This window comes from Pan troglodytes, chromosome 16, assembly GCF_028858775.2.
Source record: "Pan troglodytes isolate AG18354 chromosome 16, NHGRI_mPanTro3-v2.0_pri, whole genome shotgun sequence".
Taxonomy (NCBI): Eukaryota; Metazoa; Chordata; class Mammalia; order Primates; family Hominidae; genus Pan; species Pan troglodytes.
Window position 1 is genome coordinate 66597303 of NC_072414.2, and position 27690 is coordinate 66624992.

The following is a 27690-nucleotide window of genomic DNA, read 5'->3' on the forward strand; positions in this document are numbered from 1 at the left end:
CAGCCCCAGAGAACCTAAGGGAATCAGCCCACCGTGGCTAGCCAGGTGGGGTCTGGTTTTCCACAGCCTGCCAGTCCCATTACTGGCCAGGACTTTAGGCTGTATGTGCCCAACAACTATGGCCTGCTGAGGGCAGGAGACGAGTGGGGTGGGTTCCTAGGCTGGGACAGGCAGCACCTCATGACTGACAGCCTACAGAGCAATTCACACGGCACAGGACTCAGTCATTCAGCTTTATTTCAGTGCTGGTTTTTGGTTCCCTAAGAGCTGCATGAGTGCTAGGCTTCACCACGTGACTGGGGGCCCCTTGGGAACTGGGTACTATGGGCAGGATGCCCCTGAAAAGAACTGAAGACAGAGGAATCATACTTCTCTTTAATACCTCTGGGGAAGGCCCAGGCTAAGGATGAGGGCAGGGACCAGTCCCAGTGCCCCCTGGGGAGAGAAGAGGGAGAAGCTTGGGCACAAACTCCCAGTGGCCCCGCAAGGCTATCATCCCTGGATCTCGCTGGAGTGGGCAGTCTCCTGGGCCAGGGTGGTTCTAGCTTGTTTCTCACTGTACCTAATCAGGGGGCCTAACTGCATTAACAGGCAGCCAGAACCTGCCTACCAAAAAGCCTGTAACCTAGACTGCTCCTCAGATTTTGGCCAAGAGAGGGCCCCGGCTTGGGAGCTGCTTGGCCCTGAGAGTGAGCAGAGGCTCAGAGAATACACAGCACAAGGGTTACAGTCCCTGGCCTCTTCCCATCGCTGGAGACAATTTAAGACTGAAGGGAAGATGAGAGGAGGGGCCAGCCCTCTACCCTGGCTCATCTGCTTCTGGCTATGTTCCTACAAGGGAAGTGATAACAGCCTGAAACCCATGGTACCAGGGCCTACCCTGTGTCCACAATCCTTGGTGAGCCCTTCTGTCCACCCATCCACCCGCTCAGCCAGTCTGGGCAGACACAGAGCAGAAGCAGCCTGAAGCCCTGAAGCAGGCTTAAGCACAAGTCCTTGACAGGAATCCCTGCCAGGGTTCCAGGCATAGATCCTGTTCTACCAGCCTCCAGGGCCTAGAGCTTGGCACCTTAGGATTTGAGCATCAGTGTGTTCCTATGGTTGGAACCCACACCAGCTAGCTCATCCAGAACTAGCCTCATTTTGCCATCTTTGAGATAGGGTGCTGGCCCCAAGCCTACTCATCTAGACTGGACAAATGTAAAAGGTTCAAAGCCCAGATGTTGTAAGAGCTGGGGTGGAGCTCAAGCACGGGAGCCCATCTGCCTGCTCTGGGATGACAGCTGCAAAGGACCGTTTCAGGGGAAGGGCAGAGGGGATGAAAGAGTAGGTGGGGCATGTATGTGCGGGCAAAGGGCTGGAGGAGTGGTGGCCTAGGACAGAAGCACCAGGAAGCCTCTTCTGGTTCAGCACCAGGCTCCCCCAGGGATATCCCCATCTGAGGGGTCTGGCCCCAGACTAGGCAAAGGCTCAACCTGCTCAGCTTTGAGGGTGGGGGCGGGCACTGCTGGCAAGATGGGCACTGTGGTTCTACAGTAATATAACCTTATACTACCTGTGCTGAAGACGACAGAACATAAAATCCCAATACAGTAACACCATCCTAATGCTGCCCCCTTCCCTACCTCTGAGTGATGGAGGGAAAAGGAGGGAGAGATCCTTGGAAAAATCAGCATAAAACTTGGATCAGCTCAGGAGTAAGGGTCAAAACCCCCCAAATCAACTTGTGGGGCTAGGGGAAGGCCTGGTCTGTCACAGCCCTGGACATGAATGGAGAGTGCAGGTCTGCCCTCTGGTGGACAGCTGCCGTGCAGCTGGTTCTACAGAGGAAGGGCTGTCTGCGTGGGGAAAGCAGGGGAGACACAAAGCCACAAGCTCTGAAATAGAGCAGGTACAGGCCCCCAGACAGGACCTGGCCCACTCTTCAATGTGTGTGCCCAGGCCCAGTGGCTGTAAACCTGAAACAGTCTTGAGAGCTGCCTACGGCTGTAAACAAAGGCCCACCTGGCCGTGCAGGGGGCTGAGGGTAGAGATGCCTGGAGTTGCTGCACGCTCAGCCCGCCACCCAGCCCGGAACCCAGTGGGAAAGACTTCCCTGGCTAAGAGCAAGTGACAGGTCAGTTTTAAGTAAGTTCTGTTCTCTCACAGAAGAAACAAACCCAAAAGAGAAAAAACTTTAACAAGGTCCATGAAGCTTCATATCCTTAAGGCGTTTGTTATCAGGAGCAGCAGGGGACAGCAGAGTCCTGCCTGCGCAGGAACCCTCTAAGCAGAGTGCAGTGGGATAACAAACTTGCAGCCAAAGGGCGAGTGGTAGTTGATGCCCACCTCCTGGAAGACCTGCTGGGGAATGCCAATGTCGCACAAATAGATACGGCCTGCATGCTCCCCCAGTGGCAGAGGCAGGCCCAGTGCCAGTGACCATTTGGCATCAATGCCCTGTTCAACTTCATGCACAGGAGGGTCTATGCTGAGTACTGGTGCCCGGTTCTGGTTGGCCCAGGCCACAGCTGCCTTGTACCAGGGTTGATCGCGCAGGAAGACGTTCTCAGGGCAATCCAGGCAGTTGATGACCAGGTCCACAGGGCTAGTGGGCAGATCTGCAGGTGGAAAGAGTGCCATCTGAAAGTCCCTATGAGCAGAGAGCAGCCCAGGCTGGGACTAGGGCCCAGGTCACCCCAAGGGTGTCTTTGTTTTCCAGACACCACTCCAATGCCTCTCCAAAGGCTGGCCTTCTTAAAGCTGGGCCAGGGCACAGGCCCTAGGAATTGCAAGCTGGCTGGGCTGAGTGCTAGAGACCAAGTGCATGTCAGCCCAGCAGACCACTGCCCTCCTGGAGTTCTCAGGATGAACCATTGTCCTCCTGAGTGTGCAGAGCTTCTCAGGGCACAAAGCCCTCACCTCCTCTGCCTTCTCAGGCACGCCTCTGTATATCCAACTAATGCCCTGGGCACCTTATGACCTCTGGGAAGGCAGAGTCCACTGTCAAGGTGGCCATCACAGGGAAACCCCACTCAGATCCAGCAAAAACAGGAGCTGACTGCTATCTGCTGACCCAAGAAGGGTGAGCAGGTGAGAGCATGCTTATTCTATTCCAGCTGGCCTACTCATTCTACTCTAGCAAGCCTGTCCTCTCTCGTACTCATTATCTCACAGGAATGGGTCCTCCACTCAGCCCAACCTTAATTAAGAATTAAGAGGGAACCTATTACTATTCTCCCAGGCTCCTCTGCTCTAACCAGGCTTCTGGGACAGTATTAGAAAAGGATGTCTCAACAAGTATGTAGATCCTGTACTGGCCTAAGAAGTTAAACTGAGAATAGCATAAATCAGACCAAACTTAATGGTCGTTGAGACTTGTGTCCTGGAGCAGCTGGGATAGGAAAACTTTTGGGCAGCAAGAGGAAGAACTGCCTGGAAGGGGGCATCATGTTAAAAATTACAAGGGGAACCCACACCAGGCCCCCTTCCCAGCTCTCAGCCTAGAGTATTAGCATTTCTCAGCTAGAGACCCACAACTTCCCTGCTTAGAATGTGCCACCGTGGGGAGTCCCTGTGGGTGATGAGGCTCTCAAGAGTGAGAGTGGCATCCTATCTTCTGTGTGCCCACAGGAGCCTGGCCCAAGACTTAGCAGGTGAAGTTTCTGGTCCAGGCTTTGCCCTTGACTCACTATCTGACCTCTGGTGAAGTCCCTTCTCTGGGCCATATTTGCTCTCTCCAATTCTTCTCCCTGCTGTTCTCATTTAAACCCATTCCAGTCAGACTCTGTCCCTACCACTCCACTTAAGACCACTCATCAAGCTCACCAGGAGCCTCCACAGAGATGCTAAATCCAGTGGTCGATTCTGTCTTCCTTTGACCTCAACCTAGAACGGGGCTTGCTGACACACTGACCACATGCTCCTTTCTTCACTTGGCTTTCAGCTGCCATACTCTCCTGGTTTTCTTCCTCCCTCACTGACCATTCCTGTCCCATCTCTTTGGTTAGGCTCTTTACTCCCTGACTTCTAAATAAAGAGCTCAGTTTTCCAACTTCTGTATCTACTCTCTTCCTATGTGACAGCATATCCAGGCTCCTCATGGCTTAAATATTCCCTATGGCTTGTAACCCTAGGCTGAATCCTTTCACTTCAGATTCATATAACTCGTTCCCTATCAACATTTCCACCTGCATATCCAATAGGTGTCTCAAGCTGAGCTTCTGCTGTTCCTCCCCAAACCTTCTCTATCAAGTTTTCCCATCTCAGTGATCGCACCTCAGTTACTGAGGCCAAAAACTTTGGAGCCATTGCCAACTCTTCTCTTTCTCCCACCCCCCATACATCCAGTCTGTGGATTCTATCTCCAAAACTGATTTAGAAACTAACTACCTTCACCACCTCTGGCACTACCACTCTTGTCTTAGCCACCATAATCTCTCTCTCCCATGATCACAACAGCATCTTGACACTTCTCTGTACTCCTCTGTGTAGTCTACTCTCAAATAGCACCCAGAATGATCATCTGGAACCTAAATTTGATTATATCATTTCTCTACTTATTCCTTCAATGACTGCCCATCTCACCAGAGTAAAAGCCCAAATCCTTGTGGTCATCCCCAAGGCCCATCATGACCTGACCCTGAAATGTCCAAGTCTCCTACTCTCCACCCAGTCCTCCAACATGCCTCCTTTCCCTGCTTTGTTTTTATCCACATCACTTACTACAACTACACAAGTATGTTACATATCTTTTTGTTCCTCCTAACCAGAATATAAGCTCCACAGAAGAATGGATTTTAAAAAATCTGTTGCCATATCCCTAGCATCAGGAAGAGTGCCTGTTCAACGAATATTTGTGGAATGGACCAATGGGTCCCCAGCTCTTCATGTGAGTAGTCGGAGAGGGAGAAGCATAAGGGGATGGGAAGTAGTATATTACTGTTCTAAGACTCCTTAGAGGCGAAGCACCATCCTTACACACGTAGTGCCTTTCCACCTGTCGCCACTGGGTGGCATGACGAGACCATCAAACTGCTAAGGAGGGAGGAGGCCTTCAGCCCAGCCTTGCCTAAGTGCTCACCTTTGAGGCTAGACACTTGTTGGCCTTGGGTCTTGCTGAAGAGCGACAGCTCGTTGGTGATAGATTCCAACATCTTGACAAAATTGGGCAGGAAAAGGATGACCTGGACATCATGGTTGGCTAGGTGCCTTCCACAGCTGATACCCTGAGCCCCCTTCACATGAGGTCCACACAGTAGAGCCACTGTAGGCCTCTGGTGAACATTTTTGGGATTCAACCTGGAAAAGAAGGTGAAGAAGCAGTATCAGCTACATACTTGCCAATCCCTTGCACCCTATACCAGACAATTGCCTGTAGCACCTATTGGTCTCAGATCTCTTACCCACTGCTCACCAAGTCCCAGGCTCCAGAGGGGGACAAAATCCACTGCAGGCCAGGTCTATAGGGTGGCACTCCTGTTGTCCCAAACCCCAACCTCACATCATTGCTGGGTCCTCCCACTAAGTGGTTCACCCAGATCTTGCTCCACACAACACTGTTGCCAGAACACCGCTTTGCTGACCCATGAACACTTAGTAGTTCCTCTGCAGCCTTCTCTGCTCTTCTTCCCCAACGTGTCTGCTTCACTCCAGCAGGGCTGGTCTCATCCTCTCCTGCGCTTGTAAGGCTCTTTCCTGCTTATGCTCAAACTACATCCCCTGCCCAGAAAGCCTTTCACTTTCCAAACTCTGAACCGCCTTTTCTTGGAGATCCAGCTCAAGGCTTACCTCTGCTGGGATTACTCTGGCTCATGCCTTTACCTCTCCTCAACTCCTAATAAGCTCACAGCAAGTACCATAGCTCTCCATTCTCCTCAGTCAGTTGCCAATGGTTCTCTTTACTGAGCTTAGTAGCTTACTGAAGTTAATGAAAGCAATGCTGCAGGCATTAACAGTATCTATTTCATAGGATGCTGTGCAGATTATCGGATGCCCAGCACTTAGCAGAGCCTCACACAAAGAAGGTAAGGTACTCAGTCAGTGCTGACCATGGCGGAGGCAGCAGGCCAAGGGTTACCTCGCCTCCTAGGCTAGCAGCTGCCTTGGATGAAGCAGTCACTTCCAGTTTTCTGCTATTCAAAGCTGAGACTCCTCTAGACTCAGAGAAGCCACAAATAAGGAGATAAAGAGGATTAGCCCCAGAGCTGTGCCCAACTCATAGGCAGCACAGTTGGCTCACGGGGCAGCAAGGTAGGGAGGAGATGGACGGCAAGGCCATAGGTCCCTGCCTAGTGGCAGAGCAATGATAGTCACTTACCGGTTTCCCAAAGGGAGGAAGATGACAAGATGTTGTCGAGCTAAGAGGAGCTTCATAACTGCCCCCATTCCCAAACACATTTTGGAGGATTTAACAATCTACTCTATATTCCAGACACCAAACCATTCGCCTTCCCATTTCTGCATTTAGAGGAAATATGATGAGAATTGCTCCCTTCAGAGGATGCTGCAGAGTTGTGGAATCTGACTCACTTTGTTCTCTAAAAGGGTTCTTCCTCTCAGGGAGAACCTCTCCCGCCCCCAATCAAAAGAAGCAGAGCATGGCATTCACACACCCAGCGGCAAGGTGTAGAGTATATGGGCACTGGAAATGGACCTATGTGGATTAGAGGCCTGGCTGGACTGTGTACCAGCAGTATCATGTGGGCAAGTCCCTCAGCTCTCTGAGCCACAGTGTGCTTATCCAAAAACACAGGGCTATTATTTAGCTTTGAGGTGAAGTTATGAGGATCACATTAAATTATGTTGTGAAAGCACTGTGGAACACTGCATGGCACCTGACATACATTAAACTTCAAGATTACTAACCACAGGTCTGATTTCTCAACATCAGCAACTGCTACAAAGGACAGGAGATGGACCTTTGGATAGTTCAGACACTAAGAGAAAAGACTGGCACAAGGACAGCCAGCCCCAAGAAGCTGGCTAGAGAGGAGTGTGATTTGGTAAGGACATTCAGCTCCTGCCCCAAAACTAATGTTTCTGGGAAGCCACTTAATGGTCTCAAAGTGCCCCCAACAGCGGCTCTGGGAGGAGGTGCAGGAGACACCAGACACACGGGCCTGATGCTCTTTCAGAGGGCACCTCACACTACCCCCTCCTGTAGGCATTTCCCTGGCTCTTCCCTGGCACAGGAGAGCCCAAAGATCTAACAGCTAGGAAGCAGGCCTAAATCAAAGAACAAGGAAAAACTAACACTCCAACCCCCAAGTCAAATAGGATGAGGGAGGTGGAAATCTTACATCTGGCTTGGAGTAAGCCTGCTTGAATTAAGATCACTTCACAATCAGGAGATGCCTTCCATCCAAACACATTATCAGGCCCAGAGAATGAAAATAGGCTGGAGTGAGGAGCTACAGGATTTATCTGCAATATCAGTTTTCTGGCAAGCACTCCCAAACACCATGGCTGGAAGCACAAGCCAAGGACCAGGTTCCATTTTGCAAATAGGGAAGGGGCCCTGTGGGAAGCAACATCCTATCATGTGAGGCTTTGGATCTGTGAGTGCTGCTCAGGGAAAGGAGGCTTTCCTTGCCCCAGTGAACCCAGATCTGCCCTGCTCTTTGGAAGTGGCCTCCCCACTCCAGACACCACTCTCCCACAAGGTTGCCCACATCCTCCTCTTTACCGAAAAATCCAACAGGCACTTGTCAACTCTAATTTTGATTGATCTCTCAGCAGTACCATTGCCGGCCGTTCCTTTTTTCTTCAAAGACTATTTCCTTGGTTCTTACATGCTACCCTCTTGGTTTCTTACCTCTCCTGCCTTCTTCTTCATCCTTCTAACTGTGCCTTACATGCCGACGTTCCCCAGAATCCCACCCTAGGCCCTTTCTTTTCACACCTTCTCCTTATATGATCTCATCTACTCTTACACCATCTACAAGCTGACAACTCCTAAATCTCTAGCATCAGCTAAGACCCTTTTCTGAACTTCAGATCTTTTTTTTTTTTTTTTTTGAGATGGAGTCTTGCTCTTGTTGCCCAGGCTGGAGTGCAGTGGCGTGATCTCAGCTCACTGCAACCTCCTCCTCCCAGGTTCAAGCAGTTCTCTTGCCTCAGCCTCCTGAGTAGCTGGGACTACAGGCACCTGCCACCACGCCTGGCTAATTTTTATATTTTTAGTAGAGACAGGGTTTCGCCATGTTGGCCAGGCTGGTTTTGAACTCCTGACCTCAAGTGATCTGCCCGCCTTGGCCTCCCGAAGTATAGGGATTACAGGTGTGAGTCACTGCGCCTGGCCTAAGTTTCAGATCCTTATAGCTAAGAGACTATTTGGATATCTCACAGGTATTCCAAACTCAACACATCCAAAACAAAACCCACCGTCTCTCCCAAACCTGCTCTTCTTCCCATGTTTCCTATCACAGTGAATGTTACCACCATCCAACCAGATGTCCAGGCTAGAAAACTTGAAGTTCACTGATTTCTGACATTATACTTTCCATTACCTCTAAAATCCATTCAATTACCTTGCCCTGCTGAATTTACCTTAAAAACAACAACAACAACAACAACAACAACACCCATCTGTCCACTTCTCTTTCTAAGAGACAAAAAAAAAAAAAAGAGAGACAGACAAAGTCTCACTACGTTGCCCAGGCTGGCCTCGAACTCCTGGGCTCAAGCAATCCTCCCACTGCAGCCTCTGGAGTAACTGGGATTATAGGCATGCCTCACCAAACCTGGTTTGTCCACTTTTCTGATCCCTGCTTCCCTAGTTGGGCCACCATCACTTGGGCCCTGGCTCAGTTTTCTAAGTTTTGCAGTTTTCTACCTGATCTCACTGCCTTCAGTCTTGCCTCCATTGAATCTACTGTCCTCATTGTAGCTAAAAATCATCTTTTTAAAACACAAGACTAACCATGTCATAGCTCTACTGAAATGTCTTCAGCAGCTCCCTACCATTCAGCTGTACTGAGGCCCTACTTTCCAGCCACACAGTGACTTACGGATTGCCAACAACCATGTGCCATGGTCTCTCGATTCTCTCTGCCCTTGGCACATGCTACTCCCTGTACTTAGAATACCTTCTTCTTGGCCAGGTGCAATGGCTCACACCTGTAATCCCAGCACTTTGGGAGGCAGAGGCACGCAGATTACCTGAGGCCAAGAGTTTGGGACCAGCCTGGACAACATGGCGAAACCCTGTCTCTACCAGAAACACAAAAAATTAGCTGTGCATGGTGGCACATGCCTGCAGTCTCAGCTACTTCATGAGGCTGAGGTGGGAGAATCGCTCAAGCTCAGGAGGTGGAAGTTGCAGTGAGCTGAGATTGTGCCACTGTGCTCCAGCCTGGGTGACAGAGTGAGAACCTGTCTCAAAAAAAAAAAAAGAATGCCTTCTTCTTTCTCGCTTGCCCCTGTTAATCACCACTTGTTCGTCAGGGCTCAGCTTGGATGCCACTGCTCCAGAAGGGTGACTGGTTTCTCCAGCCTGGGGCAATAATATGGCTTACTGGAGAGTTTTGTTTCCTCTACCACAGCACTATACTTTCTAGAGACCTCACTGGGCTACTAGAGGAAAGGCAAAGTATTTTATTCTTCGTGTCCCCGGTGTCTAGCAGAAGGTCTGGCACCTGGTATCAGTCTGTCTACAAATAAAATAAGGCACTGCCCTTGATATATGAGCATAAGGGGCAGGTGGGAAGGTGCCAAACTCCAGCTCCCCTACTCAGTTGTCAGTGTGGTTCTGGAAGCTCTCAGGTATGGAGACTGATTTGCATCCCAGCCACGTAAAGTAAATGATGAGTGCCAAAGGCCAGGTCTCCGAAGGTTCCTAGAAGGAAGGCTTCTGATAGTTAGCAGGAGTCTCAGGCCAGATGGCTGCTATCAGGAGAGAGTCAAAAGGCAGCTTGCCAGAAGAATAATGAGGACATCTAGGAGATGGGTCTGAGGAGGGGCAAAGAAGCCTCACAGCATCCAGGAAAGTGACTTCAGAGAGACACTCCCATCAGATGAGCAGAAACTGCCTAATGAACTCATATGTGTGTATGGGAGGCACTGTGGTGGTGGCCAGGCAGAGCATCCTTACTCCACATTGAGTCCCTGCCAGTTTACAGACATTTACCTGTTAGGTCCTCCGAGGAGGGTCAGTGCCATCTGACTGGCACACACACCTGTCATCTCCAGTCTCCGCTCAAGGGTCAGCCCATGCTTCTCAGCCACGGACAACAGCTTTTTATGCAGCTCATAGGAAATACTTGGGACAACCAGGCCAGAGTCTGCAGTTCAAAAGGAGAAGAGAAAGGGAAAGTGACTACAGAAACCAAGTCCAAACCAGGTATACTCTATCCAAGATTCTGCAAATGCCAACATTTTACCATGGACCACCCCTGGCCCATCCTCTTCATCTTCCGGGACTAAGGCACGCTCTGCAGCTCTGCAGAGCTCAAGTAGTGACTGGTGAACCAAGTAACACCTTGTTCCAGGTCACCACAGAGTGGGGACAAACTTAAGCTCCCTTAGCAGTTTAGCTTTAGACCACAAAGGCCAAATCTACCAGGATATATTTAGTGCTATCGAGACCAGCACACAGCCTGTAACAGCAACCTATCAGGCACATGAGAAGAGAACATGATTTTCCCAAAGTGGGGGAAATGCCATCTTGGGCAGCGGGGTTTCCTCACAAGCAGGCCCCTTGTCCTTCCTGAGAAGTGGAACAGACACAGACACTAGCTAACCCTAATGGCCCTCTGGTCCCTGCTGTTCTCCTCAACTGTAGGGCAGGAGGACTTGTTCCATCTGCTTCCCTCTTCCTCTTCCTTCTCTCTTCTATTTACCCCTTCCTTTTTGATTAAGAAACTTAGCTAGCAAAGTTGTTTTCTCAAATAATTTATCATTTTCTCCCCATCTGAGTTGGGTGTAACCCAGTACTCACAAAACAGGGAAGGAGTACAAGTTAAGTAAGCTATGGCTGGCTTTAAAAAAGGGTAACTTTTATAAAAGTTGGGGAGAATTAGTCACTGAAAGTACACTGTGGAAAATACTTGGTTTTTCAAGGCTCAAAGCCAACATCTACAGCAGCTGGTGTATGTGAAGAAGTCTATAGTATTATTATATGCACCAGTGTCAACATACCAGGAAAGAAACAGCAAACCCAAAAAATTTGGATCTGCAATGGACAGCTCTTACCTTGACAACCAACGTATTGCTCCCTCCAAGAAGCCAATGCCATCTTACAAATGCCAAAGCCACTGGGCTAACCAGCAGACCCTTTCCCAAAGAGCCCCGGCCAGTGGACTTCACCAGCCAGTGGACCAACCAACGCAGATTCCAATCAGCAAGCCACTGTGGGACGTCCTCGCTTTGTCCAGCTAGATCAGGTACCTTTTTAGATCCTGTGTCCTCAATTATACTGGACTGTCAACTGCCTGAGGTAAGGAAATTAATCTTTTACTTCTTCAGCCTTCGCCTTGTCAACTTGTTCCAGCTACACTTATCAACAGAGTTGAGTTCTTATCAGGTCCTCAGACATATAAATGATGCAAACCTAGTGCCATTTCTGGTCTGGCCTAACTCTAAGGTAGAAGAGTTAGGGAATAAAAGTTAATAAAATTTTTCAGTACATTTATCTCCTTCCATTGTTCCAGAGCCTTGTCTAGAAAAATCTGTTTTCTTCACTGGTCCTGTCGGGAGAAATCTCTTGAGGTTATCTATCAGGTCCAGTCCTACCTGCATATTCTTAAAACCACAGAGAATGAGGCTATAGCTTCATGTTTTAACAACAGGAAACCAAGCACAAAGACTGAAACTATAGGACCCAGGTCTGTATCCTCTCAGGGAAGGCAGAATAACAATGTCATGTAATGATGATGATAAAAAAGGTCTAACGTATCAAATAAACACTAACACTATCCTGTTGGCTAACTGAGCCCCTCTACCTGCCCAAGTCCTATTCCTGGGCTGGGGAGAGGCAACAAACAGTGCCATTAGGAGCACTGAGTCTCTCCTCCCACCTCTTTCTGAAATGTCAGTCATTGGTATCTCAGGTGCCAGTGCTGGAGGCTGCAGACTGACCTTGCATGTCAACAGCTGATTAAAACAGCCATTTTTATGGCCTGCTTCAGACACGCACATATTATCAGAACTAATTAGGCTGAACAATTTTCAAAAGTCCTAAGCCACGAACAACTCAAACCTGTCAGACAAGTCATGTATCTGACTACTTCAAACACCCTCTTTACCTGCAGAGTCACGCAAGGCAGAGCTTTCACTCGTCTATGCATTTCTTCACCTATTTATCAGAACTCTGTCTGTTAGATTTGAAATGGGTCAGGGCAGTGAGTCTTGGGCCTGCTACTCCACAAATCAAGCATTCTTTCTAGGTCTGGCTCTTGTGCTACGTGTACAGGCAGGCAGCCCCTCCCCTGCCCCCTCATTCTGAGGGCTCTCTGGGAGCAGGCAGAAGCATTTTCTGCTAGCTGTGCCCTCACAGTCCTTAACAGTACAAAACTTAATGGTACAGGAGAGGAGACATCACCCCCCACTGGCTGGCTAGATGCTGCTGCTGGAAGCTGTGAGTCTCTTACCATCTCCTCACTGATCTTTGTTGGGGGAAGGGGCACTGTTGGTGAATCAGCATATTTTTGCAGCCTGGAGAAAGACAAAGCCAAGAGTCTTTCTGCTCAGAGTCTGGCAGTTATGGGGTCTAAAACTCTACTCTGACTGTTCCTCTGAAAGGAACGTACAAACACCACAAAATGTTCCTTTTAAACATTTATACACGTAAGTCCAACAAGTTGGACTGGCTTATCAGAAACAGACCAAGGGAATAAAATAAATTCCAAAGGAAAGGAACCAAGAACATAGCGTGTAAATTGCAAACAACAACACTGCCACTGCCAAAGCCTGAACATGGGCCAAGTCTAATTATGTTTGAGTTGGAAGGTAGATCTTTATTGTTCGGGAATCAAGGCAGTAAAATCAGTTGGTAGGGTTTCTTTGAGCATTAATATGTATTTTACAGCTGCTGGTGAAACAAGAAAGGGAGAGATAATTATAACCAGATCGTGACAAGCAGAGAACTTCTTAGGATCTGATTGACCTTAGGGTATCAAGGAAGACAACAAGTACACTCAGTACAGGCCAGGAAAGAAAACTCCTCCTTGCACACCTGATTTCCACTGCATGAGGCTGAGGCTGTCTCTTCGGACCATGGGACGCAGTGGTCCAGCAGTGCCCGTGCCGGCTGCAGTCTGCCCCTTGTCAGGTCATCACTTTGGCACTGCTCATTCCAGCACACAGCATTTCAGGCCTTTCCCTCCCTTATGGACACATATATGCGTCCCCACTCCCCCCGACACAGACACCCTTCAGTAGTACCATGTCCAAGATTCCTCTCTCCTTCAGACCTGCCCAGTCTTTCTGTTGTGTAACAAAGATCACACAACAAAGTGTTATCTCAGATCTAACTCAATCCTCTCACTGATTGGCCCTTTAATTGGAAACGCTGCATGTGTCCCAAGTCTTATCAATAAGGAGCACAGCTCATTTACAGGCATGGGATTTCTCCAGGACTATGACTTCTGATTCTCTTCTGTGGCAGCTAACAAAACTGAGTGCTGATGTCACACTGGTTCCTTTAGGGATATAAATCCACTGGTAAATTTATACCCCCTGACCAGCAATGTACAGAGTCCCTGGAGATCTACACTAAAGCTACCACAAACTGGTAGTAATGCAATTTAGTGTCAAGTGTTCTCTGAAGGAAGGATTTGTTATAAGAAACCTAACTACACATTCACGATACTCTTTATTATGACCCACAAGACCTGCTGTGATCTGGCCTGTCTACCTCACTACCTTTACCTGATACCCAACATGTACCCCAGACCCCTTGGCCACCTTCTGGTTCCTAAATTCTCCAAGTTCCTTCTGGCCTCAAGAGACAGTTCGCTTCACATGCTTTCTCCATCCCAACACTTTATTCTCTCTTCTGGGGCTCTATTCTCTCTTCCAACGCTACCCCTACACAGCGGGCTCCTCATCTGTCAGGTGTCAGCACGCTGCTTACTTCCCTTCATTGCATTCAATACATCTGACTCCACTCTTAAGTGGTAGCTGAACAATGAGAACACATGGACACAGGGAGGGGAACATCACACACCGGGGCCTGTCAGGGTGTGGGGGAGGGATAGCATTAGGAGAAATACCTAATGTAGATGACGGGTTGTTGGGTGCAGCAAACCACCATGGCACGTGTGTATACCTATGTAACAAACCTGCACATTCTGCACATGTATCTCAGAACTTAAAGTGTACATATATATATAAAAAAATAAATCTGACTCCCCACCTCTTCCCTTCCCCACTTACAACTAGACCAGCCCCATGTCCACAGTGGACCTCATTCCTTCATACTAAAGCTCCACTGGAACAAGCTTTGAACTTTAAGAGGCAAAGAACTGCTCAACAAAAACCTACTAATTATGAAGGGAAAAATTATCTTTATGAGGAAGAAATCTGGTGGTCAACACCTTACCAAGTGGTCAAACAGCCCCAGTGATGGGACAAGGGGATACAATGTACTCCCTGATGTGACGTACTCCCTGATGTGACGCCTTGAGAAAGACACAGCCCTAACAAAATCCTAGAAAACATGTTTAACATGAATCAGATCAAAAGGAAACAAACAATACATCAAAACTAAGACATTCGGCAAATCAATTGGCCTAGATTCTTCACTAATATCAGTATCACAAAGGACAACAAAAGTTGTAGGAACTGTTCTAGTTTAAAGGAAACAGAAGAGATATGACAGCTGAATGTAATGTGCAATGGATGATTAAAAATATAGCTATAAAGGATATTACTGGGATAATTGGGAAGTTTTGCATACGGAGCATATTAGATAGTATTTTTGTAATAATTTAAATTTTGCTGAGAGCAATCTTGTAGTGTGGTTGTGTAGAGCAATATATATCACACTGAATTTATGTGCTGTGGAAGTATTTAGGGATGAAATCTAATGATGAGTACAACTAAATCTCAAATGGTTCAGAAATATGTGTGTGTGCTCGTATGTATTTTACATAAAACAAATATGTCACAATGTTAACTGGTGAATCTAAATGAAGGGTATATGGTTGTTCATTATACTATTCTAGCAATTTTTCTGTAAGTTTGAAATTTTTTTCAATAAAAAAATTTGGGGGGGGGGGTGCCAGGCAGGTGGCTCATGCCCGGCCAAAGAGTAATCCCAGCACTTTGGGAAGCCAAGGGTGGGCAGATCACTTGAGCTCAGGAGTTCGAGACCATCCTGGGCAACATGGTAAAACCCTATCTCTACTAAAAATACAAAAAAAAAAAAAAAAAAAAATTAGCTGTGGGTGGCAGCGCATATCTGTGGTACCAGCTACTAGGGAGGCTGAGGTCAGGGGAGCCCAGGAGGCAGAGGCTGCAGTGAGTTGAGATTGTGCCACTGCACTCTATCTAGCCTGGGCGATAGAGACCTGTCTCAAAAAAGAGTTGGGAAGGAAAAAGGGAAACAAAGTTAAGTGCTTCCAAATATGATTTAAAAATGTTTATAGAGTAACAGTACATCAAGCAAGTCAGTGGTGAAGTGGGGAACAGCCGGGGAGATAGAGAAAATAAAACGAGTAGAAATACAGAGACTGTTCCCAGTCTTTTTGTTGTTGTTGTTGTTTTGTTGTTTTTTTTTTTGAGACAGAGTTCAGAGTTTCACTCTTGTTATCCAGGCTGGAGTGCAATGGTATGATCTCGGCTCACTGCAACCTCCGCCTCCCGGGTTCAAGTGATTCTCCTGCCTCAGCCTCCCCAGTAGCTGGAATTACAGACGTGTACCACCACGCCCAGCTAATTTTTGTATTATTAGTAGAGACAGGATTTCACCATATTGGCCAGGCTGGGCTTGAACTCCTGATCCCAGGTGATCCACCCGCCTCGACCTCCCAAAGTGTTGGGATTACGGGCGTGAGCCACTGCGTCCGGCCCCCCAGTCTTATAATCTAACTAGAAACAAAAAAATACATAGGTGCAAACTTCAGAAAATAACACAACAGCCTTAAACTGTGTTATCCTGAGCACGAGTGCAAAGTATCAATTTCAAATCAGGAGCTACAGGTAGGAGATGTCAGGTCTCAATTTGAACTATGCCTTGAAAGACAGGCAGGACTGTAGTCACAATGAATAGAAGAGGGACTCCAGGTAGGAGTGGAGAACCATGAACTTCTCAGAGGCCAGAATGCATGTGACATGTGCAGATGAAAATGTCCCTGCCTGAAGCCCAGAGGCTGGTATGAAGGCTCAGTGTAGAGCAGTGGGCAGGGCCAAGGTCAGAAGGTTTTAAAAGCTGAGCTGTTTTATGCAGGATAAAGTTGACAGGGGTAGAAAGTAAGAACAGAAAGACCAAGGAGAATTGATTTCAAGGGACATAGGGAACCTATAGGATAGCATAAGGAACTAAAAGGTCATGAAAATTTCAAGTGAGATTTTGAAGGAAGGAGAGACTCTGGGGCCAGAATGAATACTACTGAGGATAAAGAAAAATCTGTTGCCAAGGCTGCTACAGAACACAGTGTCTGCATATTAAATTAGAAAAAATGACCTCCCTAGTCCTTTCCAGACCTTTTTTTTTTTTTTTTTTTAAGAAAGGAGTCTCGTTCTGTCGCCCAGGCTGGAGTGCAGTGGTGCGATCTCGGCTTACTGCAAACTCCACCTCCTGGGTTCAAGTGATTCTCCTGCCTCAGCCTCCTAAGTAGCTGGAACTACAGGCATGTGCCACCACGGATAGCTAATTTTTATATTTTTAGTAGAGACAGGGTTTCAACATGTTGGTCAGGCTGGTCTCAAACTCCTGACCTCAAGTGATCCATCTGCCTCAGCCTGATTGCTGAATTTCAAGAGAATGGTATATACATAGAAATCAAACTCCTTTCTCACTCTGTCTAGGCACTTGTGGCTCTGGAATGGCAAGAGGGCACATATTAGCAAAGCAGTCACATTAGCAGGGACCAGTGCATTTCTGGAATGACCAATGGGCAGTTACATAAAAACTCAGGTGTCAGGCTTTAATGCACTAGGCTCCAGATCCTCTAGCCCTTGGTTTGAGCTTAAACTCTTGGAAAACATGTAAGAAGCACAATGGTTCATTACTGGGGTAGGAGTCCAGCCAAGACACCTATCTTAACAGTACTGCTCTAAAACCTCATGAGATCACCAATGATCATAACGAAGCCCTTCAGGCCTATGACAACCATCCACCCGATTATCCAGGCCCAGGAACTCTGAAGGACTCCAAGGTAAAGAAAGGGACTGATACATTCTTCCACACCTGGCACTGAAGGATCTGCTAGAGCCTGAGGTTCCCCAACTCAACCAAGTCACTGGCAGGGAAGTCTGCCTGCTGGAGACACAAATTTAGAAACTAGGCTCATTAGCTGTGTTCAGTGAAAAGTTGTGACACTTCGTAGAGGAGCACAGGTTTATCCAGTGCAGGTGTTCTGTCCAGAACACCACCCAGAATTTATTTCCTGATGTCTCCCAGAATGACATCCTTGTGGCACCTGATCTAATCCATACACATACAGTTGGGGAATGAAGTTGGGGAGGGGGTTATGGGGAGACAAGGCAGGACCCTGCATGGGTTGGGTCTATGGGTGAGAAGGCAATGAGATGCTGACCAGCTCCATGGTGGTAGACACTTGATTCTCTCAATGGGAAGAATTCTCTGCAAGAGTACAACAGCTGCCAAAGGAGACCTCACTACCTCCAGGTAAAATTCTTCAGTGGCACTTCTAAACTCCAAGATTTATTTCTTCCTGAATTCCTTTTGAACACACATGCAAAAAAATCAAAACAGATTTCTTGACTACCTATTTTTGAGGAGATAAAAACACTGCTGGTCTTGAAAGCCTTAGATTACTTCTAGAGGGACTCTTGGTGACAAGAAGCAGAGGAAGGCAGCTACGGCTCAGAGGCAGGAATGGAATGCCAGCTGTAAAAGAGACAACTGCCAGCCTGGAATTTTCTGAAAGCCAAACTTGTCCTAAGAGCTAGATACATCCCCACCAAGGCTCAAAGACTTAGCTGGCCAGCGTGAGAAGAGTAGAGTCACAAAGCCGCAGGAACAAATCATTTGTGGCTTCACCAGCTGCCTCCCTTCCTAGCAGAAACCAGAACTGCCTTTTCCAAAAGAAATGAGTATTGGTAAAAGGTGCTGGAGCTCAGACCAGAGCACCTCACTCAAGCTTAACTGGATCCTTTTTAAGAAAATAAATAGGAACTCTAGTTCGGGTCATCCTCACACACTTGCTGTTCCCTAAATCTCAGCACACAGTGTGGAAGTGGATCATCCTTCAGGCAAAGCTGCAGAGATGCCTGCACCAAGAGCACCCTACTGCCTCCCATCTGGGCTTTTACATACTTGAGGACAGAAGAGGGCTGCACAGCAGAAAACAAATGGTGGAGGTTAAAGAAGTCTACCCAAAAGGAAAGGCTCATGAATAGAGAATTTATTACAACAGAGGGAAGGAGGAATTCTAGTCATTTTTTTTAAACGTTGAGATAGGATCTTGCTATGTTGCCCAGGCTGGTCTTGAATTCCTGGCCTCAAGCAATCCCCCAACCTGTGCCTCCCGAGTAGCTGGGACCCATCACACCCTGGCTATTTTTTTTTTTTTTTTTTTTTTGAGACAGAGTCTCACTCTGTTGCCCAGGCTGGAGTGCAGTGGCACGATCTCAGCTCACTGCAAGCTCCGCCTCCCAGGTTCACGCCATTCTCCTGCCTCAGCCTCCCGAGTAGCTGGGACTACAGGCACCCACCACCACGCCCGGCTAATTTTTTTTTTGTATTTTTAGTAGAGACGGGGTTTCACCGTGTTAGCACCCTGGCTAATTTTTTATTTTTATTTTTTTGTAGAGATGGGGTCTCATCATGTTGCTTAGGCCAGGCTCAAGCGAGCCAGCCTCCTGCCTCAGCCTCCCAAAGTGTTGGGATTACAGGTGTGAGCCACTGCAGCCAACTACACTTCTGTTATTAGTATATTTACATATTTGGTTCGGTTATACTCAGAGGCCCCTAAGGTGATGAACTATGACTTACCCAGAGTATTTAAAACAGTCTCTGGCACATAGTAGGTATTCTATAAATGCTGATGCTTTGAAATAATCTTACTGAGGTGGCCTTTGCAAATTCACATTTGAAGTCAAATATTTACTGAATAATAATTACAGATTGGGTATTGTGCTAGCTACTTTTCCACATAATCTCATTTAATCCACAGTATTAGCCCACTTTATAGATAAGGAAACCAGCTTAGTAGCCTCTCTTTGGCTATATAACTTTTAACTCCTCATTAAAGCTCTTAATAACCAATAACTCCCACATCTCCCTATCCCTCATTGTAGCAACTCTTGCCTTTGCTTTCTCTGGGCTCAGGCACAAAGCACTGCAGGAGGGAAAAAAAAAAGGGGGGGTCACAAAACCATGTAGGCTTGGCCCACTATAAATTCGTGCAATCTAATAATAACTTGACTTGCTGCCATTCTTCCTGCCTCACAGGTTCAATACCTCCAAATCCTCCTGTTCACTCAACCCTATTTTCAATCATCATAGCCTATCAAATTGCCCTCTGTTGCTTCCCTCATATCTTTGTTTCCTTTCCATTCAATGGTCCAAATCCCTAGTATGTAAATTACATCATGAGCATGACTGGTCCTGCTCTGGTCTCTTCTCTCCCCTCTCGTTCCACCTGGAATCCTACCACAAGACCAGTCTTCCTAAAAGAGATTTGGATCATGTCATTTTCCTATCCAAAAGCCTTCAGTTGTTCCCTATGACTACAGGACAAGGATAGCACTGGCACACAAGGCCCTCTATGCTCTGGTCCAAAGCTGTATTTAGTTCCTTCTACTCCCCAGCACAAACTCTCTGCCCTGGCCAAGCCAGCTAATGACCAGTCTCCCACACAGCCCTTTACTCATACTATTCACCTGCACCTGCCTAGCCTACCCATGAATATCTTCCTCTTTCTCTCTGCCTGGTGAAATCCTGCCCATGTTTCAAGGCTTCCATCATGAAGCCTTCCTTGATGCAGCCTACAGGACCTCTCCTGCCTCTCAACACCTAGTGCACTTAATGTCCACACTTTCACTGGACTCTGGGCATATATGGAATCTTTCCATCTCCTATTACATTTTCATAACTTAAAGGCAAGGACTATCTTAGAGTCAGTTACACATAATAAACATAATAAACACAGTGTTTTGACTGACCCAAACTGTCTTAAAGTATTTCCTTTAGAATACCATGAGTGTTAGGCCAGGCACGGTGGCTCATGCCTGTAATCCCAGCACTTTGGAAGGACAAGGTGGGCAGATCACCTGAGATCAGGAATTCGAGACCAGCCTGGCCAATATGGTGAAACCCCATCTCTACTAAAAATACAAAAATTTGCCGGGTGTGGTGGTGTGCGCCTGTAATCCCAGCTACATGGGAGGCTAAGGCAGGAGAATCACCTGAACTCAGTAGGTGGAGGTTGCAGTGAGCTGATACTGCACCACTGCACTCCAGCCTGGGTGCCAGAGTAAGACTTGTCTCAAAAAATAATAATAAAATTTTTAAAAAAATTAAAAAAAGAATCTTATGAGTGTTGAATAAAGATTCTTCTCTGAAGCCTTAACACTTTACTAAGCAGTATTCTTTGGGGAGTTCTCACCACTGAACACAGAGTGCTCACACACATCTAGTGTTTTATATTTAAACTTAACACATGCACGTAGAATCAGTCTTCAAAGAATTTCAAATTACAAGTCTGGATCCAGAAAGACCCTGGCCAATCCAGAGTGTGATCACTGGACACCATTATTTAGCAGGGCAGGCCCAAGCTAGAGAAATGTCTGATGATTCGTGACTGCGGGAGACAGAAGCCCTGCCAAAGAACCTGAAAGGAATTTCCAGAGAGAAAAAATTGGGGTTAAACAAAGAGCTAAATTTAGTTGCTTCCTGAATGTGTTTTCCCAATCAATAGACCTAAAACAACACTGTTCCCCATCACAACACACACAGCTGGCAAAGAGTATTGCCAAGAGGAGTATGAGCAATTAGTGAATAATAGCTTATGTACTGTTGGTTGACACCACTTAGCATGAAGTCAATATATAGGGCACCAGCAGCAAGCTGTCAGAATCCTAAATCCCAAGCCATCACCAAATGGGTAATAAATATGTTGTTCTTTTGCTACCATGGGGATTAGTACAAAAGTACTTGGTATTCTAGGACATGAATGCCACAAGGCAAGACTGCAGGAGCTCTCCAAGTTACTTCTGTAAACTGCTGGTCCATTCCTGAGAGACTGCAGTACTAAAGAAAAGACTACAGAGATGTCCCTCAACTTACAATGAGTGTTATCCCAATAAACCCATCATAAATTGAAAATATCTAAGTTGAAAATGCATTTAATACACCTAACCTACCAAACAAACATCATAGTTCAGCCTAGCCTACCTTAAACCTGCTCAGAACACTTACAGTAGCCTACAGTTGGGCAAAATCATCTGGCAAAACAGTACACTAGAATACTGGTTGTTTACTCTCATGACTGCATGGCTGACTGCTTTGACTCCTGCTGCTGCCCAGCATTAGAGAATATCATACCTGCATATCGCTAGCTCAGGAAAAGATCTAAATTAATAATTTCAACTACAGTTTCTACTGACTAAGTATTGCTTTCACATCATCCTAGAATCAAAAAATGATAAGTCTAACCATTGTAAGTTGGGGGATCATCTGTAGTCTATTTGCCATTAAACTGCCCTTCTCTTCTTATATGTTTCCTTTTTTTTTTTTTGAGACAGTCTCGCTCTGTCGCCCAGGCTGGAGTGCAGTGCCGCGATCTCCGCTCACTGCAAGCTCCGCCTCCCAGGTTCACGCCATTCTCCCGCCTCAGCCTCCCAAGTAGCTGGGACTACAGGCGCCCACCACCATGCCCGGCTCATTTTTTTGTATTTTTAGTAGAGACGGGGTTTCACCGTGTTAGCCAGGATGGTCTCCATCTCCTGACCTCGTGATCCGCCCACCTCAGCCCCCCAAAGTGCTGGGATTACAGGCATGAGCCACTGCGCCTGGCCTTTTCCTCATTTTTATTCACATTTAGAAGAGAAAAGGAGATGGGATGGGTAAGGTTTTTGTGGTTTTTTTTGAGACAGGGTCTGACTCTGTCACCCAGGCTGGAGTACAGTGGCATGACTTTGGCTCATTGCAGCCGCAACCTCATGGGCTCAGATGCTCCTACTTCAGCCTCCTGAGTAGCTGGGACTACAGGCACGTGCCACCATGCCCAGCTAATGTTTTCTATTTTTTGTAGAGACAGGGTCTCACTTTGTTGCCCAGGCTGGTCTTGAACTCCTGAGTTCAAGCAATCCTCCCATCTTGGCCTCCCAAAGTGCTGGGATTACAGGCATGAGTCACTGCACCTGGCCAATGGAAAACCCTTTACCAGCTGGGCGTGGTGGCTGACGCCTGTAATCCCAGCACTTTGGGAGGCCAAGACAGGCAGATCACTTGAGGCCAGGAGTTTGAGACCAGCCTGGCCAACACAGTGAAACCTCGTCTCTACTGAAAATACAAAAATTAGCCAGGCATGGTGGCAGGTGCCTGTAATCCCAGCTACTCAGGAGGCTGAGGCAGGAGAATCGCTTGAACCTGGGAGGTAGAGGTTGCGGTGCACTGAGCTGAGATCACGCCACTGCACTCCAGCCTGGATGACAGAACAAGACTCTGTCTCCAAAAAAAAAAAAAAAAACCTTTACCTCTCTGGGCCTCATGTCCTCATCTGTAAAATGAAAAAGTCATACTAGGTGATCAACTAACCTAACACTAACATTTTATGGTTTTAGACTGTTTCCCTATATATTCTAGTTTGCCTTTTTTGATCCAAACATTTGGATAGCAGATCCAATGGAGAAAGTGTCCCCAGCTCTGCGCTGACTGCCCCTCAGTGAAAACCTGCTTGAGGATTGTGCCTTGGAACTGGAACACAGAGAAAACCCCCCTGTAGAAGAAGTTGCTCAGTAAGATAACTGCCTGCTTGCTCTATTTCCAGCACAGACGCTGCTTGGCAAAAGAGCTTCCTTTCCACTCCTTGTCACTGTTAAGAACAAAGAGAAAAACCAGATGGCATGAAGCTGCTGGGCTTCTTTCCCCCTCATTGTCATGAACCAGTGGAGTGCAACTGGTCACTACATACCACAAGACGCCACACCCAAGTTTCTGGCTAAGGACCAGCACATGTGGTTTGTGGTATGTTTATTGATAGGAAAATAGTTTTATATGACAGAACTTTTCACTTCAGTCATTAAAAACAAAAGAAGTGTGAAGATCAAGTTGGGGAGCCAGAGTGTGTAGCAGAAAAAAACTTCTACCTCTGCTTTTGTCCATGTTAGTAAATATTTTCTCATGCTCTGTTAGTTCTGAGAATCCTCCCTGATTCTCACTGTTATTCTCACTCTTAGCCACTTGACTCCAGGGCAGATCATAATCTTCCCAAGTTAAAAAAATCCTGCAGTGTAGGGCTGGGTGCGGTGGCTCACACCTGTAATCCCAGCGCTTTGGGAGGCCAAAGCGGGTGGATCACGAGGTCAGGAGTTCAAGACCAGCCTGGCCAACATAGTGAAACCCCGTCTCTACTAAAAATACAAAAAAATTAGCCGGGCATGGTGGTGTGTACCTGTAGTCCCAGCTACTCAGGAGGCTGAGACAGGAGAATCGCTTGAACCCAGGAGGTGGAGGTTGGCAGTGAGCAGAGATTGCGCCATTGCACTCCAGCTTGGGCAACAGAGTGAGACTTCGTCTCAAAAAAAAAAAAAAAAAAAAAATCCTGCAGTGTAAATAGTTCCAGGGAAATCACATGCTGCATAAACCAACAGCCTCAGCAGCAGCACTTGGACTACAGATATAGAGAGCTAGCAGCAGGAGCAGCTTCTTTTACAAAGAGGGCAGTAAAAAAGGAAGCAGTCAGAGGTGGATAGTTGGCTGATCTGGAGGAGTACCAGACTTAACAGATGATAACTGCCTTTGAAAGGCTTAAAACCTAGCAATTTAAATTAAACCCGATTCTGAGCTAGGCTGTTTGCCTTTACACAGGTGTTAAAAATCAAAGGACTTTGGCAAGTTACACTGTCACTGTCACTGCCACTTAAGGAAACCACCTTAGTAAACAGGCATGCCTACCGGAATCTGCCAGCAAAAGACTGACACAGTTCAGCAGCTTGTTTTTTTTTTTAGCAGTCTTTCTTAGCCTGACAGTTGGCCTATGTTTTTTTTCCACATGGAAAGCACATGCAAGCTACTATACTCAGCGAAACCAAATACAACAGAGTCCTACTATTATCTATTAAAAAAAGCCATGTCTGACTTTCCTCCAAATGCAATTAGCTGCGTCCACAGTTCTCCTTATAGCAGCTACCAGCATTCAAGATTTATATTCCTTATATTCCAAACTTCAAACCAAAATAAAAATATTATACTCAGTTCCTTCTCTACTTACTAAAATGATTATGACTTCCCCTTTAGCTCTTAGGATCATTCAATAACAATGGTTTTCAAACCATATTCCAAGAAGCCCAGTTAGTAATGTGGTTTGGGGGGAAGGGATGGGACAGGGATGTGATGAATTACCTCTCTCACAGCTGCTTTAATCTGTTTTATATGCCATAGGTTTGAAGAAAAGGTTCTAATGCTAAAAAAAGAAACAATAATCACTGAGGTAATAGAACTAGATTATCATCTACAATGACCTACATAAGGCACTACACTGTTACATGAAATTAGCCAACTTTCAATGTCCTGGGCTAACAGGAGATAAGAATAGCATAGTAAAGAAATGTAATTTATTAAAACTCTATTTTTAGCCAATGATTCCAATCATCCATCTTCAACTGTTTTTTTGCAACAACAATTAGTAAAATAGAGTTGAAATCTGGTGAAATGTATGGGCAGTAATAGAGAAGCCAAAGTGAAAATAGATCTGAATATTTGAATCTACATAGCAGGCCCTTTGCCTTTAGTTGTTACTCACAGCATACTAAATAAGTGGCAGGCCATATCCTGTCAGATACAGGATATACACAGACATCTACAGAAATTACCCCTCCACCATGGCAGAATGCTGTTATTGGCTGCAATCCCCAAGAGACAATAATACTGGGCCAGCCACCAAGCCACTTAAATTAATTCCTAGTGTCAGATTCTGACTCAGAAGCCGGGTCTTTCTGTTTCAAGCATAATAGAAAGGCAACAGCAACCAGCAGGATGTGGGACCTGGTGCAACTCACCCGTGCAGAACTCCTTGCTCACGTTGTGGGGCACTATGATCCGTCGATAGACAATGGGCTCGGACTCCAAGATGTTCTCATCATGGCGGTACCGAGTAGGCCTTTCATTTGGGATGCCCCGGGAACGGGTACCACTTCTCCTTTCATAGGTATCAATCTCCTCAAACACAGCTGCCTTATCAAAAAGAGCCAGGTTCCCTTCAAAATCAAAATCTGTGTCTGGGATCTCCTCAATATCATCCCCGAAGCACTCGTCATCTTTATTCTTCATCTGGCCATTCTTTAAACCACTTTTCTTTGGAGTTGCCTGATTTGGGTGCCTGCTACTAGATGACCCTGGAGAAAAAATAGGGACTAAAGTCAGTGTATCCACAGAAAGCGCTCAGTGAACGTGGAAAATACATTAGTCTTTTGTGGAGAGTGTTACAGGAACCAATGTGAAAATGGTAAAGGTAACTATTGCAAAATCATATTAAGTAGCACAAACAACAAATCTCATGTGCAATAATAGGTTTCAAACATCACCCAATCTGGGCACAGTGGCTCACGCCTATAATCCCACATTGGGAGGCTGAGGCAGGAGGATCGCTTGCGCCTAGGAGTTCAAGGCTGCAGTGAGCGATGATCACGACACTGCACCCCAGCCTGGGCAACAGAGCAAGAATCTGTCTCAAAACACACACACACACACACACACACACACACAACAACAAATATTACCCAAGTAACTTGTTAATGAATATGAAATAAGCAGTACTCCTGGAAATCTTAACCAGTTATCCCCTTCATAAGGAAACTGGTAATGACAAAAGTTTTTCTGACAACTTACTATTAGCAAACAAGAGGAAGAGTAAGAATATAGCATGGTGGTTTTGACATAATGACAGAGGCAGGAGGCAGAGAAATTCTAGAGGCGGGTCCCTGGCGAAGCCCCACCTTTGAAGCTGAAAAGCCTGAGACTGTGGCCCAAAGTGAGAACTTATATCCCTGTTTTCCCGCTAGAATGTTGTCTTAAACCACCCATGGCTCTGCCCCCACCCTATCCTGTGCCTATAAAGACCCCAGACTCAGTCAGCAGAGATGAGAAACAGCTGGATGTTGGAGACTATGGCTGGATGTCAGAGAGAAGTGGCTTGACTTCAGAGGGATAGCTTGACTGTGTAACTGTGGAGAAGAATCTGGCTGGAGACAGCCAGACTTAAGGGGAAAATTACCTACCCACCACTGACTGTCCCCTTTTCAGCTCCCCTTCCCACATAAATAAAAATAAAATCACCCACATTTACCATCCTTTAATTCATTCATGTGACCTCATTTTTCCTGGACACTGGACAAAAGCTCAGAAGCCATGAGTGCAGATACAAAAGGCTGTCACACTGATCCTCTGCCCTCACTGGCAGAGGGCAGCTGCACGCCCACTGAGCTGTTAACACTTAAGCCATCTGTGGATGGCAGAGCTAAAAGAGCACCATAACACATCCTCTGGGGCTTCAGGAGTTGTAGACACCCCACCTAGATGCTGCCACATGGCCTGCACAGAGTTCATTCCTGCTGGTGCCCAGAAGCGCTCGTTCTGGCTCCTGCACCTGCTCACATGTGCACTCCCTCCCACAATGGGTAGAACACAGTGGGTCTGAGTGAGTGGAGTTTGATCCCACTGGCACTGAAACAGACAGCCAGGTTCCAGTGCTTGTGCACTCCAGTTCCTGCCTTGTTCTCTCGCACACTCCCTTCTGCAAGGAGTTGAGAGCAGTGCGCGGAGTAAACGGGGCACCCCTGTCATGAGTCCTGTGAATAGGTCAGGGTAGGGAAATATCCTGCTTCAGTTTGAGTCTGAGTGTCTGGCAATTGTTTAAGAGAGAAATACCCCCAGAGTAAAAGAAGGCCTGGTCTTATAGCCTGAAGCTTGAAGGAAAATACTATTCAGCTAGTCCTTAATTCTATGCTTACCCAGCAAGCAATCTTCTGATTTTTAATTTGGTCTTAGGCTAGATCCCAGCAGCAGGGAATCCCTGGTTTGCTCAAAAAATTCTACATTCTGAGCCAGGTATACACCTACCACTACAAATTGCTATTCTGACTTACAAACCTTTCTTTAGACCTTTCGGTTAACGTGAACTCTCTTCTCAGAATTTTATCTCTTCTGGGTAAGCAGTTTCTGAAACACCAAATAATGACAGGGTCCATACTGAACTGATCCTGTAGAGGCCACACTAATGCACATCCACAACAGAGTAGCCAGCCATACCCTGTCTCTGACACCTTATTTGGCTACTACACATCAGTCAACAACTACTCTAGCAGCCAAAGCAGAAGGTCTCACAGAATTCTCCAAACCACCCACCCCCAGAGAATCAA

At 46.7% G+C, this 27690-nt stretch overlaps 1 protein-coding gene across 5 annotated transcripts in view; it reads right to left on the reverse strand.

Moving 5' to 3' along the window:
* Positions 1–220: 220 nt before the first annotated feature.
* EDC3 (enhancer of mRNA decapping 3) overlaps positions 221–27690 on the reverse strand; it is a 65608-nt gene continuing 38138 nt past the window's right edge. For all 5 annotated transcript variants that reach the window (XM_054667046.2, XM_016927192.3, XM_054667047.1 and 2 more), the window contains 4 exons: positions 25333–25668; positions 10109–10262; positions 5063–5280; positions 221–2600 (listed from right to left, as the gene is read on the reverse strand). In XM_054667046.2, the coding sequence (XP_054523021.1) occupies positions 2266–2600; positions 5063–5280; positions 10109–10262; positions 25333–25668 (1043 nt within the window). In that variant the 3' untranslated portion in view covers positions 221–2265. The remainder of the gene's footprint in view (positions 2601–5062; positions 5281–10108; positions 10263–25332; positions 25669–27690) is intronic.